Genomic DNA, 18,023 nt, shown 5'->3' with positions numbered 1-18,023 from the left:
CCTCCCAAAGTGCTGGGATTACAAGTGTGAGCCACCACGCCCAGCTATTTTTTTTTTTAATTCTTTTGAGACAGGGGTGATCCTCCCACCTCAGCCTCAAAAGTAGCTGGGACTACACGCACACACCATCACACCTGGCTGATTTTTTCTTTCTTTCTTTTTTTTTTTTTTGTAGAGACAGGGTTTGGGGAGTTTTGCCCTGTTGCCCAGGTTGGTCTCGAACTCCTGGGCTCAAGGGATGCGCGCACCTTAACCTCCCAAAGTCTTGGGATTACAGGCGTGAGCCACTGCGCCCAGCCCTATTGCTTTTTAAAGGTGCAATTAACTTTAGCCCAGGCTAGCTGCTTCACGGAATTGATCTGGGTATGATGTGGGATTTGGGATAGCTGTTAAGAAAGGTGAAGACAGAGTCAAATAGAGAAGAACATTTTCTCTATAGAGGTGGGGAAACTTTCAAAGCAGAATTAATTGTGTCCTCTAAAAGCAATGAAGTCCTCTTGGTTAGTTTGAAGAACGATCTTGTATCAGTTTATAGAAATTGAGACTTTTTTTTTTTTTTGAAATGAAGTCTCACTCTGTCCCCCAGGCTGGAGTGCAATGGCATGATCTTGGCTCACTGCAACCTCCACCTCCCAGGTTCAAGCAATTCTCCTGCCTCAGCCTCCCAAGTAGCTGGGATTACAGGTGTCTGCCACCATGCTCGGCTAATTTTTGTATTTTTAGTAGAGACGGGGTTTTTCCATGTTGGCCAGGCTGGTCTCGAACTCCTGACCTCAAGTGATCCACTTGCCTTGGCCCCCCAAAGTGTTGGGATTACAGGCGTTAGCCACCGTGCCCAGCTGGAATTGAGAGTCTTAAGGGGTCTCTGGGGGTCTCAGAAGCTCAGCTGATGATATTTTAGTTAATCAGGTTTGGGTTTTTGTTTTGTTTTGTTTTGTTTTTTGCTGTTAGGTCATAAAAATATTTTCACCCCAAGCCACAAAATCCTATAAAATAGCTCATTCTTGGACAAATTCAGTAAATATAAAAGAGACCTTTTGAGTTTCTATTTACTCAAGATGTTTGCAGTGATAAAATCTTGATGTAAATTTTCTAGAACTTTCAAAGCTCCTTTAGAAACAGTCCTTTGTGTTGTTTTTATTAAACTCTTCGATGAGCACAAAGTTTTTATGTTGTTCACACAAAATTTAAATAAGGAAGCCAAAGGTAGGTGGGAACCCCCAAATGGATGGTAACAGAAAACCTCCTATAGCATTTCCATAGATTGGTTTATTCATTATGCAGCTTGGCTCAGCAGAACCATTTTATAATGAAACTGCAAGATGACTCCCAGTGGGCAAATCAACCTCTATTCTACAGGTTGATTCTTATCAACTGGGAGAATTGATTCCTGATGAGAAATGCTAGACAAAAAACCCTCCCACGTTCACTCTACAAGCCAGATCCAATATCTTTAATCCTCTCATGGAAAAGAAACAAGGAGACATTTCAGGGCTTATAACAGCCTTCCAGAATAATTGCAACAGTCTCAGCATCAGGGGCCAAAGGAATATTGACATCTTTCCAACTGGAAGTCATAAACAGGTTATCTGGAGTGAGACAATCTATATTTTAAACTTGGCCAGAGCACCTTGGATTTTGGAATTTTTTTTTTTTTAACGGAGTCTTGCTTTGTCGCCCAGGCTGGAGTGCAGTGATGTGACCTTGGCTCACTGCAACCTCCGCCTCCTGGGTTCAAGCGATTCTCCTGCCTCAGCCTCCCCTGTAGCTGGGACTACAGGCATGCGCCACCGTGCCTGGCTAATATTTTTGTACTTTTAGTAGAGATGGGGTTTCACCATGTTGATCAGGCTGGTCTCCAACTCCTGACCTCAAATGATCCACCCATCTCAGCCTCCCAAAATGCTGGGATTACAGGCGTGAGCCACCGTGCTAGGCCAGCACCTTGGATTTTTAACCACCATCCTAGATCAGGAAGTTTAAATTTCTCTCCATATTAAAATTTTCCTTCCTCATATTTATTAACACATTACTATTTGATTAATACAAATTATTTGTTAATACAAATACATTCTGTTTGATTCACGTTTTGAAGCAAAATTCCTGATAATTTTAAAATTGTGAGAGTTATTTCTTTCTATGCATCTTATTGCTAAGGTCATCTTAGCTGATAATTAGTTGGACAATATGGTGGTAAATCCATACTGGTCTTTGACTCTGAAAACAGTCTTTCAAATTCCACTGGTCCTTTCCACTATTTTAACACGACTTTAAGTTGTTACCCAGACTCTTCTGAGGGCAAAGAATATGTGTGTACATATAAATGGCCTAACAAAACACACCACTCTATCTGTAGCCACAGGAAGTCCCCATCTCTGGGCACTGGCAGTCCCCCAAGAGGACAATGTGAAGAGCTGCGGTTGCTGCTCTAGGGAGAAGCTTGTGGGCTTGGGTGAGTCTCAGTTTGGGAGGCTTCGTAACTTAAGCAGGAAAAATATTAACTCAAATTACTCCTTCTGGCCTAAAAATCATTTCTATTTTTTATTGTTTAATTTTTGAAATAGAAAATGTGTCCATATGGTTCAGTATTTTTAATTTTAAAACTATGAAAAGATAATTCAATATTTAAAGGTCTCACTCCTCATAACAACTTTCACTAGTCTCTTTTTTTTTTTTTTTGAGACGGAGTCTCACTCTGTCGCCCAGGCTGGAGTGCAGGGGTATGATCTGAGCTCACTGCAAACCTTCGCCTCCTGGGTTCAAGCGATTCTCTGCCTCAGCCTCCCGAGTAGCTGGGATTGCAGGCATCCGCCACCACACCCAGCTAATTTTTGTATTTTTGGTAGAGACAGGGTTTCACCATGTTGGCCAGACTGGTCTCGAACTCCTGACCTCGTGATCCACCCGCCTCAGCCTCCCAAAGTGCTGGGATTACAGGCATGAGCCGCCATGCACGCCCTACTAGTCTCTTTTATATCTAGAGATTCTTGTTGAAAATATGACTATATTCCTCTCAATCTACCTCCTTTATTCCTTCCTTCCTTTCCTTAAAACAGCTTTTTTTTGGTTTTGTTTTGTTTTAGGCATAAATAATATACAACAGCCTGAGCACTGTGGCTCATGCCTGTAATACCAGCACTTTGGGAGACTGAGGCAGGCGGATCACCTGAGATCAGGAGGTCAAGACCAGCCTGGCCAACACGGTAAAACCCCGTCTCTACTGAAAATACAAAAATTAGCTGGGCATGGTGATGCATGCCTGTAATCCCAGCTACTCAGGAGGCTGAGGCAGGAGAATCTCTTGAACCCAGGAGTTGGAGGTTGCAGTGAGCCAAGATGGTGCCCCTGCACTCCAGCCTGGGCAACGCAGTGAGACCCTATCTCAAAAGGAAAAAAAATATATATGACAAAGTGCACACATTTAAAATGTGCAATTTGATATGTTTTAACTTATATGTATACCTGTGAAACCATCACCACAATTAGGGATAGGGAACAAATCCATCACCCCAAAAAGTTTTCTAATGTATTTCCCTAGTGACTAATGATGTTGAGCATCTTCTCATGTGCTTTTTTGCCTTACCTATATCTTCTGTGTTGAAGTGCCTGTTCAGATCTTTTGTGAGGACAAAGTACGGTTCCAGGTAGGGATCCGAGTTCATTTTTTCGCATGTGAATATCAAATGTCCCGGCACCATTTATTGAGAAGGCCATCCTTTCTCCACCTCATCGCTTTTGTAACCTTGTTCAGTATCAGTTGTCCATTGATGTATGGATTTATTTATGGACTCTATTAGGTTCCATTGATCTACCTGCTCTCTTTAAGCCAATACTATGCTGTTTTGATTGCTGTAGCTTTATAACAGTTTCCTCTTTTTTGGCCCTAATTTCACATTTATTTTATTTTTAAAATTTTGACTTGTATTATAGATTAAAGGGTATATGTGCAGCTTTGTGGCATGGGTAAATCGGATGACTCTGAGGCTTGAGGTCCCAACGATCCTGTCCCCCAGGCAGTCAGCATAGTACTTAACAAGTGGTTCTTCAGCCCATGCCAGTAACAACTTTCAAAATCAAGTTGTGTTCTTCCTCCAACTTTGTTTTTCTTCTGCAGAGTTATTTTGGCTATTTTAGGTCCTTTGCATTTCCAGATGAATTTTAGAATCAAATTATCAATTTTTACCCCAAAAAAAATCTCATGGGATTTCAATTGGAATTGCATTGACTCCACATCAATTTAATCGCCTCCTCTTTTTTCTTTTTTATATGAAAGGTTGTCGCCACATACACAGTTCTGTACCTGACTCTTCACACTCCACAATGAATGGAGATCTTTTATTCTTCTCCCTTAGCTCCCATTATAGTTTCATTGTATCCTGTTATTGGGATGGAACTTATTTCATTTAACTGTGGTTAAACTGATGGATTGCTAGCTTACTGCCTGCCGATATTTTGATTATACAATCACTGTACATGTCATTTCCGTTGTGGGCAAATATATCTGCAAGATGAATTTGAGAAGTGTGATTGCCAAGTCAAAGGGAATATACACTTAAAATTTTAATGGCAAGGACTGAGTGTGGTGGCTCACACCTGTAATCCCAACACTTTGGCAATCTGAGGCGGGCGGATCACAAGGTCAGGAGATCGAGACCATCCTGGCTAACATGGTGAAACCCCATCTCTACTAAAAAAAAAATACAAAAAATTAGCTGGGAGTGGTGGCACGTGCCTGTAGTCCCAGCTACTCGGGAGGCTGAGGCAGGAGAATAGCTTGAACCTGGGAGGCGGAGGTTGCAGTGAGCTGAGATTGCACCCACTGCACTCCAGCCTAGGTGACAGAGCTAAACTCTGTCTCAAAAAAAAAAAAAAAAAAAAGTTAATGGTTATGGCTAAATTGCCTTTCCTAGAGTTTCAATTTATATACTTTTCAGTAATAAATTAGAAGGCTTGTTTTGCCACAGCCTTAACAGTGCATTACCAAACTTTCTTGTTTTTGCCAAATGAATAGGTGAAGATGGCTTGTCAAAATCATTTTGATTTGCACTGCTTTATTTTGGATAAGTTTAAACATCGTTTCATGTGTTTAAGAGCCATTTGTATTTCTTTTTTTTTGAGACAGAGTCTGGCTCTATTGCCCAAGCTGGAGTGCAGTGGTGCAATCTCAATTCACTGCAACCTCCACCTCCCAGGTTCAAGTTATTCTCCTGCCTCAGCCTCCCTAGTAGCTGGGACTACAGTTGCACACCCAGTTAATTTTTGTATTTTTAATGGAGACGGGTTTTCACCATGTTAGCCTGGCTGGTCTCGAACTCCTGGCCTCAAGTAATACGCCCACCTCGACCTCCCAAAGTGCTGGGATTACAGGGATGAGCCACCGTACCCCGCCCCATTTGTATTTCTTTTTCTCTGACTTTTTTTTTTTTTTTTCCCACAACCTTGACTGCTATGGTCTGAAGGTTTGTGCCTTCTTAAAATTCATATGCTGAAATGCTAACCTCCAAGGTGATACTAGGAGGTGGAGACGTTCAGGGGTGATTAAATCAGGAGGGATTATGTCTTTATAAAATAGTCCTGAAGGAGCTTGTTGGCCCCTTCCACCATGTAAAGACAGAGTCAGAAGGCGCTATTTGCGAACCAGAAAGCATTTCCTCAGCAGGCACCAAATCTGTCAATCCCTTGACCTAAGACTTCTAGCTTCTGCCAGAACTGTGAGAAAAAATTTCTGTTGCTTACATAAACCATGCAGTTTGTGGTATTTTGTCACAGCAGCCTGAACTAAGACTTGCACACTTTTTCTCCATTTTGCCATTTGTCTTTGCTTATACCTTTTTTTCTTTTTCTTTTTTTTTGCCATAATGGGGGTTTTAAAAATATTGACGTATTTGAAATTATTAGCCTTTCCTTTGAGGCTTTAGATTTTTAGTCTTAATTAGAAAGTCTTTCCCCACTCCAGTATTTGAATTTCCTCGTGATTTTCTTCAAGTACTTTTATGAGTTTGTTTTTGTTTTACATTTAAATCTCTTTATTATTTGGAGTCTATTCTACTACAGTGCATGATATCTAATTTGTTTCCCTCTTGTCTCAACACCATCTATTTAAAAGTCCATCTTTCCCCACCCACCTTTGATGCCACTTTATATAGTAAATGTTCACGTGTTTGTGTCTATTTCTGGATTTTCTATTCTGTTCCGTGGAATGTCTGTGTCACCATGCATCAGAACCATACCACTGAAACTGTTTTTCAAATTATGATATGGTGTAATATCTGGTAGGAGTAGTCTCACCTCATTGCTTACAGTTTTCTGACATTAATTTTTCCATATGAACTTTTGAATCAGCCTGTCTATTACAGGAAACTGTTGGCATTTTTATGAGGAATATATGCCATTTTTAAATTATTGTAGGGAGAATCAACCCTTTCTAGTATGATGTGGTTTTTTTTTCTTTTTTTTTTTTTTTCTTTGACACAGAGTCTTACTTTGTCACCCAGGCTGGAGTGCGGTGATGCAATCTCGGCTCACCACAACCTCTGCCTCCTGGGTTCAAACGATTCTCCTGCCTCAGCCTCCCAGGTAGCTGGGATTACAGGTACATGCCACCACCCCTGGCTCATTTTTGTATTTTTAGTAGAGATGGGATTTCACTATGTTGGCCAGGCTGGTCTCCAACTCCTGGCCTCAGGTGATCCGCCTACCTCAGCCTCCCATAGTGCTGGGATTACAGGCATAAGCCACCGCACCCAGCCTCAATTTTGATGACTTTCCCTGATGACTAATGCTGTTGAGCATATTTTCATATGCTTATTGACCATTTATATCTTTTTTTTTTTTTTTTTTTTTTTGAGGTGGAGTTTCTCTCTTGTTTTCTAGGCTGGAGTGCAGTGGCTTGATCTCGGCTCACTGCAGCCTCCACCTTCCAGGTTCAAGCAATTCTCCTGTCTCAGCCTCCCAAGTAGCTGGGATTACAGGCACACACCACCATTCCCAGCTAATTTTTGTATTTTTAGTAGAGACAGTGTTACATCATATTGGTCAGGCTGGTCTCAAACCCTGGACCTCAGGTGATCTGCCTTGGCCTCCCAAAGTGTTGGGATTACAGGCGTGAGCTACCCACTGTGCCCGGCTATATCTCTTCTTTGGAGAAATATCTAATCAAGAAAATCATTTTTGCTGTTTCTTTTTGTTTGTTTTTTTCTCTGAGACGGAGTGTCACTCTTGTTGCCCAGCCTGGAGTACAATGGCGTGATCTCGGCTCACTTCAAACTCCGCCTCCTGGGTTCAAGCGATTCTCGTGCCTCAGCCTCCCAAGTAGCTGGGATTACAGGCGTGCACCACCATGCCCTGCTAATTTTTATTTTTAGTAGAGATGGGTTTCTCCATGTTGGTCAGGCTGGTCTCGAACTCCTGGCCTCAGGTGATCCACCCGCCCGGGCCTCCCAAAGTGCTGGGATTACAGGCGTGAACCACCGCGCCCGGCCTTTACTGTATTTTTTAGCAGAAAGAAAATGATTGCATTACAGTGGTTGTTTTTGAGGGCCCCAACCTCCACTTTGTCCTGAGATCTACGTTGTATTGTTTTCAGTGTTTTGACAGGCCTTTTCATTTTTATAAATGCCCCAGAAGTTATAGTGCAGCCCTAACTTTCTAGCAGGACTCTTAGGAGCTGACGGTTTTCCTAAGTTTCATTCACATCACATGAAGGCAGCAATTGTTAAAATATATTTCGATTCCATTAGGGTACATTTTGCTATCACATTGAAGTCTCTCAAGAATCATTTTATTCCCATCAGATGTTGTTACTGAGCAGTTTCTGGTGCTGAACATGAGTAAGAACCTTTAGGTGGTGCTCTTTGATTGAAAACATTTATCCCTCAAACAACTTAAATACAGAAGTATATTGCAGGAAAAAGTGACTTTTATTTTTTTAGGGATGATCTCCCAGGTTTACTCGATTTTCCTGCCATTTATATTGCAGAGGCTAGTAATTTGCCCATCTCCTCCAACCCCAAGCACCCCAAGACTGATATTTTTCTATCACCTGCTGCTAATTATGCCTCCCAAAGAGTCTCCCATCTCTGACGCAGAGAGAACCTTCTCAGTGGGGTCATGGCTTCCCTTGCATCCAAGAGCTGTCTGTCCCACAGCCTGGTCAGACTCCCGCAGCCTCAAACCCCAGGTCTCCCATCCACTTCCTCACTCACTCCTCTTTGCTCATTTTTCTGCCAACGATTCATCGTGTATTTCTAGGACTCTCTGCTCACTTCCCAGCCCTTACTTTTTTTGTTTTGTTTTTTGAGATAGAGTCTCGCTTTGTCACCCAGGCTAGAGTGCAGTGTCACAATCTCAGCCCACTGCAACCTTCATCTCCCAGGTTCAAGCGATTCTTCTGCCTCAGCTTCCCAAGTAGCTGGGATTACAGGCATGCACCACCATGCCTGGCTGATTTTTTTATTCTTAGAAGAGATGGGGTTTCGCCATGTTGGCCGTGCTGGTCTCGAATTCCTAACCTCAGGTGACCTATCCACCTTGGCCTTCCAAAGTGCTGGGATTACATGCGTGAGCCACCATGCCCAGCCCCAGCCCTTACTTTTGGTTGAGGGTTACCTTTCCTTTCATTCTGGCTAAAGAGTTGAAGTCAGTTGGAAAAACCCAGAGTTAATCTTCCTTTTTTTTTTTTTTTTTTTTTTTGAGAGCGTCTCACTCCATTGCCCAGGCTGGAGAACAGTGGCACAATCATGGCTCACTGCAACCTCCGCTTTCTGGGTTCCAGCAATTCTCCTGCCTCAGCCACCAGAGTAGCTGGGACTACAGATGTGCGCCACCTCACCCGGCTAAGTTTTTGTATTTTTAGTAGAGCCAGAGTTTTGCCATGTTGGCCAGACTGGTCTCGAACTCCTGGCCTCAAGTGACCCACCCACTTCAGCCTCCTAAAGTGCTGGGATTACAGGCATGAGCCACCATGCCCGGCTGACCTCCCTAACTCTAAATCTTTACCCCTCTGTCTCTAAAGTCTGACCAACTTTTTAATTCTTTTAGAGACAGAGTCTTGCTCTGTCACCCAGGCTTCAGTACAGTGGCATGAGCAAAGCTCACTGCAGCCTCAAACTCCTGGGCTCAAGTTATCCTCCCACCTCAGCCGCCCAAGCAACAGGGACTACAGGCATATGCCACTACACCCAGTTTGTTTTTGTTTTTGTTTTTTTTTTTAAAGACGGAGTCTTGCTATGTTGCCCAGGCTGGTCTCAAACTCCTGGCCTCAAGTGATTCTCCTGCCTCAGCCTTCCAAAGTACTGAGATTACAGGCGTGAGCCACAGTGCCTGGTGCTGATCACCTTTTCTCCATCACTTCTTCCCTAACACTTAGTTTCCCTGTCCCTGACTTTCTCACCACTAAAGGACCCCTGCATTCCTCTAGAAACCTTGTGGGACTAGATTCTTCTGTCACATACCCTATTCTTAAAAATAACAACAACAACAAAAGCCAATTTAAATACTTTAGAAGATTATACTTTTCAAAGATTTTACTAAATCATTTTTTTAACAAAATATACATTAAATCTCAGATTTACAGAATATAGAAATAATTTATCCAAAGAAATTTGCATTTTAAAATTGTTAGTATTGCACCCAACAGTATGTCTTTGACACATTTGCATTGTCAATCTTTCCCACAATTTGTGAAAACAGGAGAGAAATCTGAAACTAACAGAATTACACAAGCTAACTTTTCTGTAAAAAAAAAAAAAACTTACAATTTTTTATTTACAAGGAAAAGTTGTAAACGTTCAGCATTTTACTTCCACAGAATAAAAAGCCATACATTCTTTTATCAAACCTAGAAAATGAACTATATACACATTGTGATTACCTCATAGGAATTCAACGGGACTGATATTGTGAACATTCACAGCCCGATGGTAAAAAACAGAATTTTTGAACTATGGAAACTAGTGTGTGAAAGACACAGAATGAGAAAAATGTCTGGAAAAAAATTACTTTTACCTCTTTGAGAAGTTTCCATAATTACCTACAGTTATCTTCAAATTTAAAAGGACACACCATTCCCCAGTCTTAGGAATGTGGCTGCCAATAGCCTTTTCTCTCAAGACATAAGACAAGTGAAAAAGAGTGAGGTCTCTGTTCAAGTCCCTTATAAAATACTTTATATATAGGCAGGCACAAAAGTTTGCTTTCCAAAAGAAAGCTTTACAAAATATTCTGCAATTTATTACTGATATCCTCAGTTTTTAAAAACCCTTTTTTTAAGCCCAGAAATATTTAGATGCTTTAAAAAATGAGAGTAGGGAATTAAATCATTTGGTACTATGGGAAGCTGCTAAAATAATATTTGATAGTAAAAGTGTGTAATGTGCTGTCTCACCCAGTAGTAAACCAAAAATAAACTGAAACTTTATGGAATCTGAAGTTATTTTCCTTGATTAAATAGAATTATTAAACCAATGTGAGGAGAACATGAAACCATGCAATCTACTATCAACTTTGAAAAAGTGATTGAACCACTTAGCTTTCAGATGATGAACACTGATGTCATTTGTCATTACTACTATAAATTTAAAAATATGTTAAGGTGGCCTATGGAGGGTAAAAAGGAGCCTCTGGGAAATTATGCTGAAGATCACAAAGGAAAATGTAACTAATTTTATAATACAATACCATTTGAACTGAAATACAACATGCTTTGTAATTCTATTGCCCTGGATTGAGACCGGATTAGAATGTTCCCTTTCAACCATAGTGTACATAACCAGTTGAATAATAGGACTTTTATTATTATTTAAAAACATTTTTTTGGAGATGGAGTCTCACTCTGTTGCCCAGGCTGGAGTGCAGTGCCACGATCTCGGCTCACTGGAACCTCCACCTCCCAGGTTCAAGCAATTTCCAGCTAATTTTTATATTTTTAGTAGAGACGGGGTTTCACTGTGTTGGCCAGGCTGGTCTGAAACTCCTGACCTCAAGTGATCCACCCGCCTTGGCCTCCCAAAGTGCTAGGATGACAGGCATGAGCCACCGTGCCCGGCCTATTTTTAAATTTTTCTTAAGGCATAGTCTTGCTCTGTTACCCAGGCTAGAGTGCAGTGGCACAGTCTTGGCTCACTGTAACCTCCATCTCCCAGGTTCAAGCGATTCTCCTGCTTCAGCCTCTCAAACAGGTGGGATTACAGGTGCCCACCACCAAGCCCGGCTCATTTTTAATTTATAGTAGAGACAGGGTTTCACCATGTTGGCTGGACTGGTCTCGAACTCCACGCCTCAGGTAATCTCCCCTCCTCAGCCTCCCAAAGTGCTGGGATTACAGACATGAGCCACCACGCCCAGCCGAATAATAGAACTTTTAAAAGTCCTATTTCTTGGCTCTGCTATTGTTTAATAGTTCAACCCAAGGAGTTTGTTATAAAGGTTATTTATTGTCTTCAATATCTTTGTGACGAATGCAATTCACACACACACACACACACGAAGTCCTGAGAATCTTTCATAAAAAAATAGACGTGCTCTGTGGCCGCGTCCCGGCCTGGGGGTGAGGGATCAGCTGTCCCCGGTGCGCCTGTACTCCGCGGTGCCATCGGCCACGATGGCATCAAGCGGTGAGCGCTTCTTGCGGATGCTGCGCCCGGAGGAGATGAGGTCCGCGTAGCCCCGCTGGTGCGAGAAGGCGTAGGCCGAGCGCCGCGATGACACGCCCCGGCGGAACACCTGCTGCCGCCGCTGCCACTGCTCCTCCGCCTTCAACCGCTTGCGATGCTTCTGGATCTGCAAGAGGGAGAGATGGGGAGGGATGAAGATAAGGTCCACTCCAGGGAGGAGGCCTGGCCAGACGCCTGCCCCATTTTGATGCAGGCAGCTCTGTCCCCACTTTATAGTGTGTGTGTGTATGTGTGTGTCTATATCTTTTTTTTTTTTTTGAGATGGAGTCTCGCTCTGTCACCCAGGCTGCAGTGCAATGGTGCGATCTTGGCTCACCGCAACCTCTGCCTCCCAGGTTCAAGCGATCCTCCTGCCTCAGCCTTCTGAGTAGCTGGGGTTACACGCGCTGCCACACCTAATTTTTGTATTTTTATTATGTTGTATATTTAGTATGTATTTTCACCATGTTGGCCAGGCTGGTCCTGTCCTCCTGAACTCCTGACCTCAAGTGATCTACCTGCCTCGGCCTCCCAAAGTACTGGGATTACAGGTGTGAGTCACAATGCTTGGCTATATCTGTTTATCTATGGAGAGATATATTGACATATAGATATGATGATATAGATCTATATCCATCTCTCTATAGTTATACATAGATTGATCGATCGTTCTACCTACCTACCTACCTGGAGATATATATAGAAGCTGAGGGAAGGTTATCTAACTTTTCCAAGGTCACACAGCTAGGAAATGCAAAGCCAAGATTCCCACTCCCCAGAAGCTAGTGCCCTTTTCTAGTTCAGACCAGATGGGTACAGCCAAAGAGAAGACTCAGTAGGGCCTTTCCGGGTTGTTACTGTGTACTATTGTAACTTCAAAAGGGAGACCGGAGGGATACTGAAGGTTGCCTCACTAGCCTCTGCTCTCTCCTTCTTTCTAGTGGAAATCGATTGTATTCAGATCACCCCCCCAACCCCCCACAGCCACATTTCTCATGGGCGGTGGGCAGGTTGATTTCCCTTGCTAAACTAGTCCAGAATGGGCAAGTGACCTAATTTTGGCACATAAGACCTGAAGGCACCGTACTGGGGCCCTTGGGTGAGAAGTTCCATGGCCCCTAAGGAGCTACAGAATAGTATCTTATCTCTCCCCGACACTGATATGTCAGGATGTGATGCCCAGAACTGCTCTGGCCATCTTCCAGCATCCATATGAAGCTAATAATGAAGGTGTCTGGGAGGAGAGATGGCAAGAACCTGCCCAATCCTTTTTTGACATTAAGTTGCTCAATCCGCTGGGCCTGAAGTCTGCTAATGATTAATGATGACGCACTACTGTAGAGATATTTTGAGTCACAGATTTCGGTTCCTTGTAGCTCAAAGGGTCCTGCTACAGAAGGTACATTTTTCTTTAAATAAAGAAAAAAACCCAATCTGATTTGTATGACAAAATGTTAACACAGTAATTGTTAAACTGAGGGGATAGATATACGGGGCTCATTATTCTATTCTCCCTTTTTTGTTTATGTTTGGTAATCTTTGTATTAAAAAGAAAGTACACTAAATTCCCAATTCCAAAAGACTTATTTGTGAGATAGAGTTAAAGAAAGAGAAACAATCATGGAAAATCATTCTTACAAAACTTCCCATGAGCTTAGAATTTTGCAGGAAAGGTGCTGTTGGGAAACGCTTTGGTTTCTGTGAGGGACAGATTTGGGAGAGGACTGTATTCGATATACCTTATCACTTTCTGATGGCCAAATGGTCATTGACAGGAATCGGATGGCAACGACGGGCAGTAAGCACACGGCAACGGTCAGGATTATAGTTAACCAAATGTATGGCTGTCTCAGAGCGTTTGAAGCTGTGCCTGTAAAGAACATGGCAAATGAATCACTGTGGTCCCTTTTTCCTAAGAACATAGTTAATATTTCACGAGATGCGGTGGCTCATGCCTGTAATCCTAGCACTTTGGGAGGCCAAGGTGGGTGGATTGCCAGAGCTCAGGAGTTCGAGACCAGCCTGGGCAACATGGTGAAAACCCGTCTCTACTAAAATACAAAAAATCAGCTGGGTATGGTGGCATTCACCTGTAGTCACAGCTACTCAGGAGGCAGGAGAATTGCTTCAACCTGGAAGGCGGAGGTTGCAGTGAGCCGAGATCATGCCACTGCACTCCAGCCTGGGTGACAAAGCAAAAGCAAAACTCTGTCTCAAAAAAAAGAAAAAATAGTTAATATTTCATAATCTATAAATAGATCATTTATGGTAAAGTTTTACCACCAGATTGGACTCCCCAAAATATCCATTATGACTCAAAGAAAAGACATTTTAAAATCAGACTAAGCAAAGCAAAATTGGGAAGGTAAATTATTTGAAACAAGGCAAATGTCCATAAGTGAGCAAATAAGGAAAAAAAGCACATTTGTTGACATTGCATTGATTAAAAATGCAAAGTTAGGTGATCAAGACTTCTGACTTTTTTTCTGAGATAGGGTCTCACTCTGTTACCCAGGCTGGAGTACAGTGGTGTTATCACGGCTCACTGCAGCCTCAACTTGCTGGGCTCAAGTGGCCTCCTACCTCAGTGTCCTAAATAGCTGGGACTATAGGTGTGCACCACCACACTTGGCTAAGTGTTGTATTTTTTGTGGAGATGGGGTTTCACCATGTTGCCCAGGCTGGTCTCAAACTCCTGACCTCAAGTGATTCGCCCACATTGGCCTCCCAAAGTGCTGAGATTACAGGCACAAGCCACGGCACCTGGCCTTCTGAATTTAAGGATTTAAAAAAGCACTTTTCAGCCGGGCGTGGTGGCTCACACCTGTAATCCCAGTACTTTGGGAGGCCGAGGTGGGTGGATCACCTGAGGTGGGAAGTTCGAGACCAGCCTGGCTAACATGGTGAAACCCTGTCTCTACTAAAAATACAAAATTAGCCGGGCGTGGTGATGCATGCCTGTAATCCCAGCTATTTGGGAGGCTGAGGCATGAGAATCACTTGAACCTGGGAGGTGGAGATTGCAGTGAGCCAAGATCGTGCCACTGCACTCCAGCCTGGGCTCCATCTCAAAAAAAAAAAAAAAAAAAGCGCTTTTCAATTTTAGTTCTGGTTTGAAACTCCAAATAATAAAAGCTATAGCACTACCAGGCTGGGCGTGGTAGCTCATGCCTGTAATCCCAGCACTTTGGGAGGCCGAGGTGGGCAGATCACCTGAGGTCAGGAGTTCAAGACCAGCCTGGTCAACATGGTGAAACCCTGTCTCTACAAAAATACAAAAATTAGCCGGGATGAAGGCAGGTGCCTGTAGTCCCATCTACTCTGGAGGCTTGAAACCGGGAGGTGGAGGTTGTAGTGAGCCAAGATTGTGCCACTGTACTCCAGCCTGGGTGACAAAGCGAGACTCCATCTCAAAAAAAAAAAAAAAAAAAAAATGCTAGTACTGCCAGTACCTGGTGTTTTATACAGATCATGTCATTGAATCAGTTCTGAGAGATGGGTATTATCCCTGTGTCACATAAGTAAATTGTGTTACGGAGAAGTTAAAAAGTTTGCCCAAGCTAACAAAACCAACCATGGCAATGCCTGAATTAAAACCTCCTTCTGCCTGACTGGAGCCGTGCTTTTCCACTGCAATTGGTTTTCTGAATTTTTATGTCAGATGAAGTAATAATTCAATTCAATAATACAATCACATAATCACAGACATGACCCAATTTTCAAAATCAAATGACCATCTTTTAGAGCCATGTTTCTCATCATGTTTTCTGTACTTACACTCTCAGTTTGTAAAAACAATGGTCTTTATTTATTTTAAATGTGGTTTTTACCCTGCTAAGTGTGTATGGGATTAAAAAACTCCCTATGGGAATATGCTAAGTAACTGGGTTACTAGTATTTTAAAACACAGAGTTAGTAAAGGAAATCACAAAAAGCTGAGCTGAATCCCAAGAAGGAAAGGGTTACCACAGCAACGGACTTTTACAACCCAACAACTGGTCATAAAAATCTAAATCTTTTACAGGGAAACTAGTTTTTTTTTTTTTGAGACTGAGTCTCACTCTGTCGCCCAGGCTGGAGTGCAGTGGCACGGTCTCGGCTCACTGCAAGCTCCGCCTCCTGGGTTCACACCATTCTCCTGCCTCAGCCTCTCGAGTAGCTGGGACTATAGGTGCCCGCCAACACAACTGGCTAATTTTTTCTATTTATTAGTAGAGATGGGGTTTCACCATATTAGCCAGGATGGTCTCGATCTCCTGACTTCGTGATCTGCCCACCTTAGCCTCCCAAAGTGCTGGGTTTACAGGCATGAGCCACCGTGCCCGGCCAGGGAAACTAGTTTATGGGGATTGTTTTTCATTGTGAGTCCAAGCTCTCTATTCAAAATAAGAAGCTCATGAATTCCAGTTCATAATTAATTTTTATTAATATTTTATATTTATAATATTTATGATATTTTTATCACTTCAAATTCATTCTAGCATTTGTCATTTTGTTGTATATTTTATGCAATTATAATCATTGGTCACGGAACTATTTTGTTTTCTATCAATTTACTTATTGCTCTGCACACATATTTCTTATTTGTCTCTTTTTTATTGCTTTATTATTATTTTTTTTAAGAGACAGGGTCTCGCTATGTTGCCAGGCTGGTCTTGAACACCTAGCCTCAAGTGATCTTCCTGTCTCAGCCTCCCAAACTGCTGGGACTATAGGGGTGAGCCACTGTGCCTGGCCTGCGCACATATTTCTAATAATGTTGACCACTTTTGAATTCTAGAATTTCATCATACTGGTATTTCATGGTATGATTAGCTAATTTAATAATATTCTTAGGTCTTGGGTTATTTCCATTTTTTCCTCTTGCTTACAATTAGAAATGTTATGGTGGAGCCATCTGTACAAATTAGCTTTGCCAAAACTTCGTGTGTTTTATTATCTTAGGATACTTTCCCCAAGTAGAAATACCTGGCCAAAATGTGTAAAAAGTTTTATAATCCCTTATGCATTTTCAGATGTTTGGAAAACTTAAAATATATTTCAGTGTTACCAGCAATACTTGTATACTCACTTTTCCAAAAACCTACCAATACTAGGTTTTGGGGATTTTTTTTTTTAAAGAAAGGGTCTCACTCTGTCACCCAGGCTGGGGTGGCATAATCATGGCTCACTGTAGCCTCGATCTCCCAGGCTCAAGCAATCTTTCCCACCTCAGCCTCCTGAGGAGCTGGAATCACCAGTGTGTAGTGTGTACCACCATGCCCATTAATTTTTTTTCAATTTTTTTTTTTGGGGGGGGGTAGAGACGAGTTCTCCCTATGTTGCTTAGGCTTGTCTTGAACTCCTGGATTCAAGAGATCCTGCTGTGTTGGCCTCCCAAAGTGCTGGGATTATAGGCATGAGCCACCACATCTCGCCCCAATATTAGGTTTTATGAGAAAGAAAGAATAGGCTTTTATTTAGCCTTTTAAGTCTTAAGTTATCTAATTCAACCATGTACAGCGCTATTGTAAAGCTATTTTGTTTTCCTCCCATCATGTTTCAACCCACCATCACCACTTAATTTCCAGACAGAACATTAATTTTTCACTAGCAATACTTAATACTTTGTATATATTTGTTTTGTTTTGCTTTGTTTTTTTCTTTTTGAGACAGGGTCCCGCTCTGTCAGCTGGGCTGGAGTACAGCAGTGCGATCACCACTCACTGTAGCTGCAACGTCCAGGTCAAGCAATCCTCCCATTTCAGCCTCTCCAGTAGCTAGAACTACAGGCATGTGCCACCATGCATGGCTAATTTTTTTTGTATTTTTTGTAGAGATAGGGTTTTGCCATGTTGTCCAGGCTGGTCTTGAACTGCTGGGCTCAAGCAATCCACCTGACTCGGCCTCCCAAAGTGCTGGGATTATAGGTGTGAGCCACTGCGCCTGGCCATTCCACCTTGTATATTTTATTACTTACCAGAAGTTATGTCAAAATCTAAACTACTGACATTTGTCTGTACATTTATTTTTGGAATTTTGAAAATACCAACCTGTAAATTGAAATATAGATGGAAAGAGAACATGTATTCCAGCACTATGAAAGTCAAACATGATGCCAAAATAAAGTGCAATGCTTCCAAAAATTGAAAAAGCATTCACAAAAGTCCAATAAGAAGTATCCAAGCCAATCTGTTGAGAAACCAGAGAAAAACAGCATTCATTTTGGGGAGTTAGCAAGAAATAAAGGATCTAACAATCCTGAAAACAGAATTCAGCACGTTAGGCATGATGTGACTTGAATACTGGACCAGAAACTAAACCATCCTTGACTCAGGCAAGAAATAGAAAATGTGCTTGGTATAAGAGATGAAAATAGCATTTATATTTTGT

The 18,023-nt window shown here is 42.2% G+C and overlaps 1 protein-coding gene across 1 annotated transcript in view; it reads right to left on the bottom strand.

The window, feature by feature from the left end:
* Window positions 1-9,494: 9,494 nt before the first annotated feature.
* ATP8B1 (ATPase, aminophospholipid transporter, class I, type 8B, member 1) overlaps window positions 9,495-18,023 on the bottom strand; it is a 93,015-nt gene continuing 84,486 nt past the window's right edge. The window contains exons 24-26 of the mRNA XM_011971744.1: window positions 17,684-17,822; window positions 13,391-13,521; window positions 9,495-11,778 (exon numbers count right to left, since the gene is read on the bottom strand). Coding sequence (XP_011827134.1) covers window positions 11,554-11,778; window positions 13,391-13,521; window positions 17,684-17,822 — 495 coding nt within the window. The 3' untranslated portion in view covers window positions 9,495-11,553. The remainder of the gene's footprint in view (window positions 11,779-13,390; window positions 13,522-17,683; window positions 17,823-18,023) is intronic.

The sequence above is a fragment of the Mandrillus leucophaeus genome, unplaced genomic scaffold (assembly GCF_000951045.1).
Source record: "Mandrillus leucophaeus isolate KB7577 unplaced genomic scaffold, Mleu.le_1.0 Scaffold124, whole genome shotgun sequence".
Classification (NCBI taxonomy): domain Eukaryota; kingdom Metazoa; phylum Chordata; class Mammalia; order Primates; family Cercopithecidae; genus Mandrillus; species Mandrillus leucophaeus.
The sequence above is the reverse complement of the archived record's forward strand: the minus strand, read 5'-3'. Positions and strand labels throughout refer to the sequence as shown.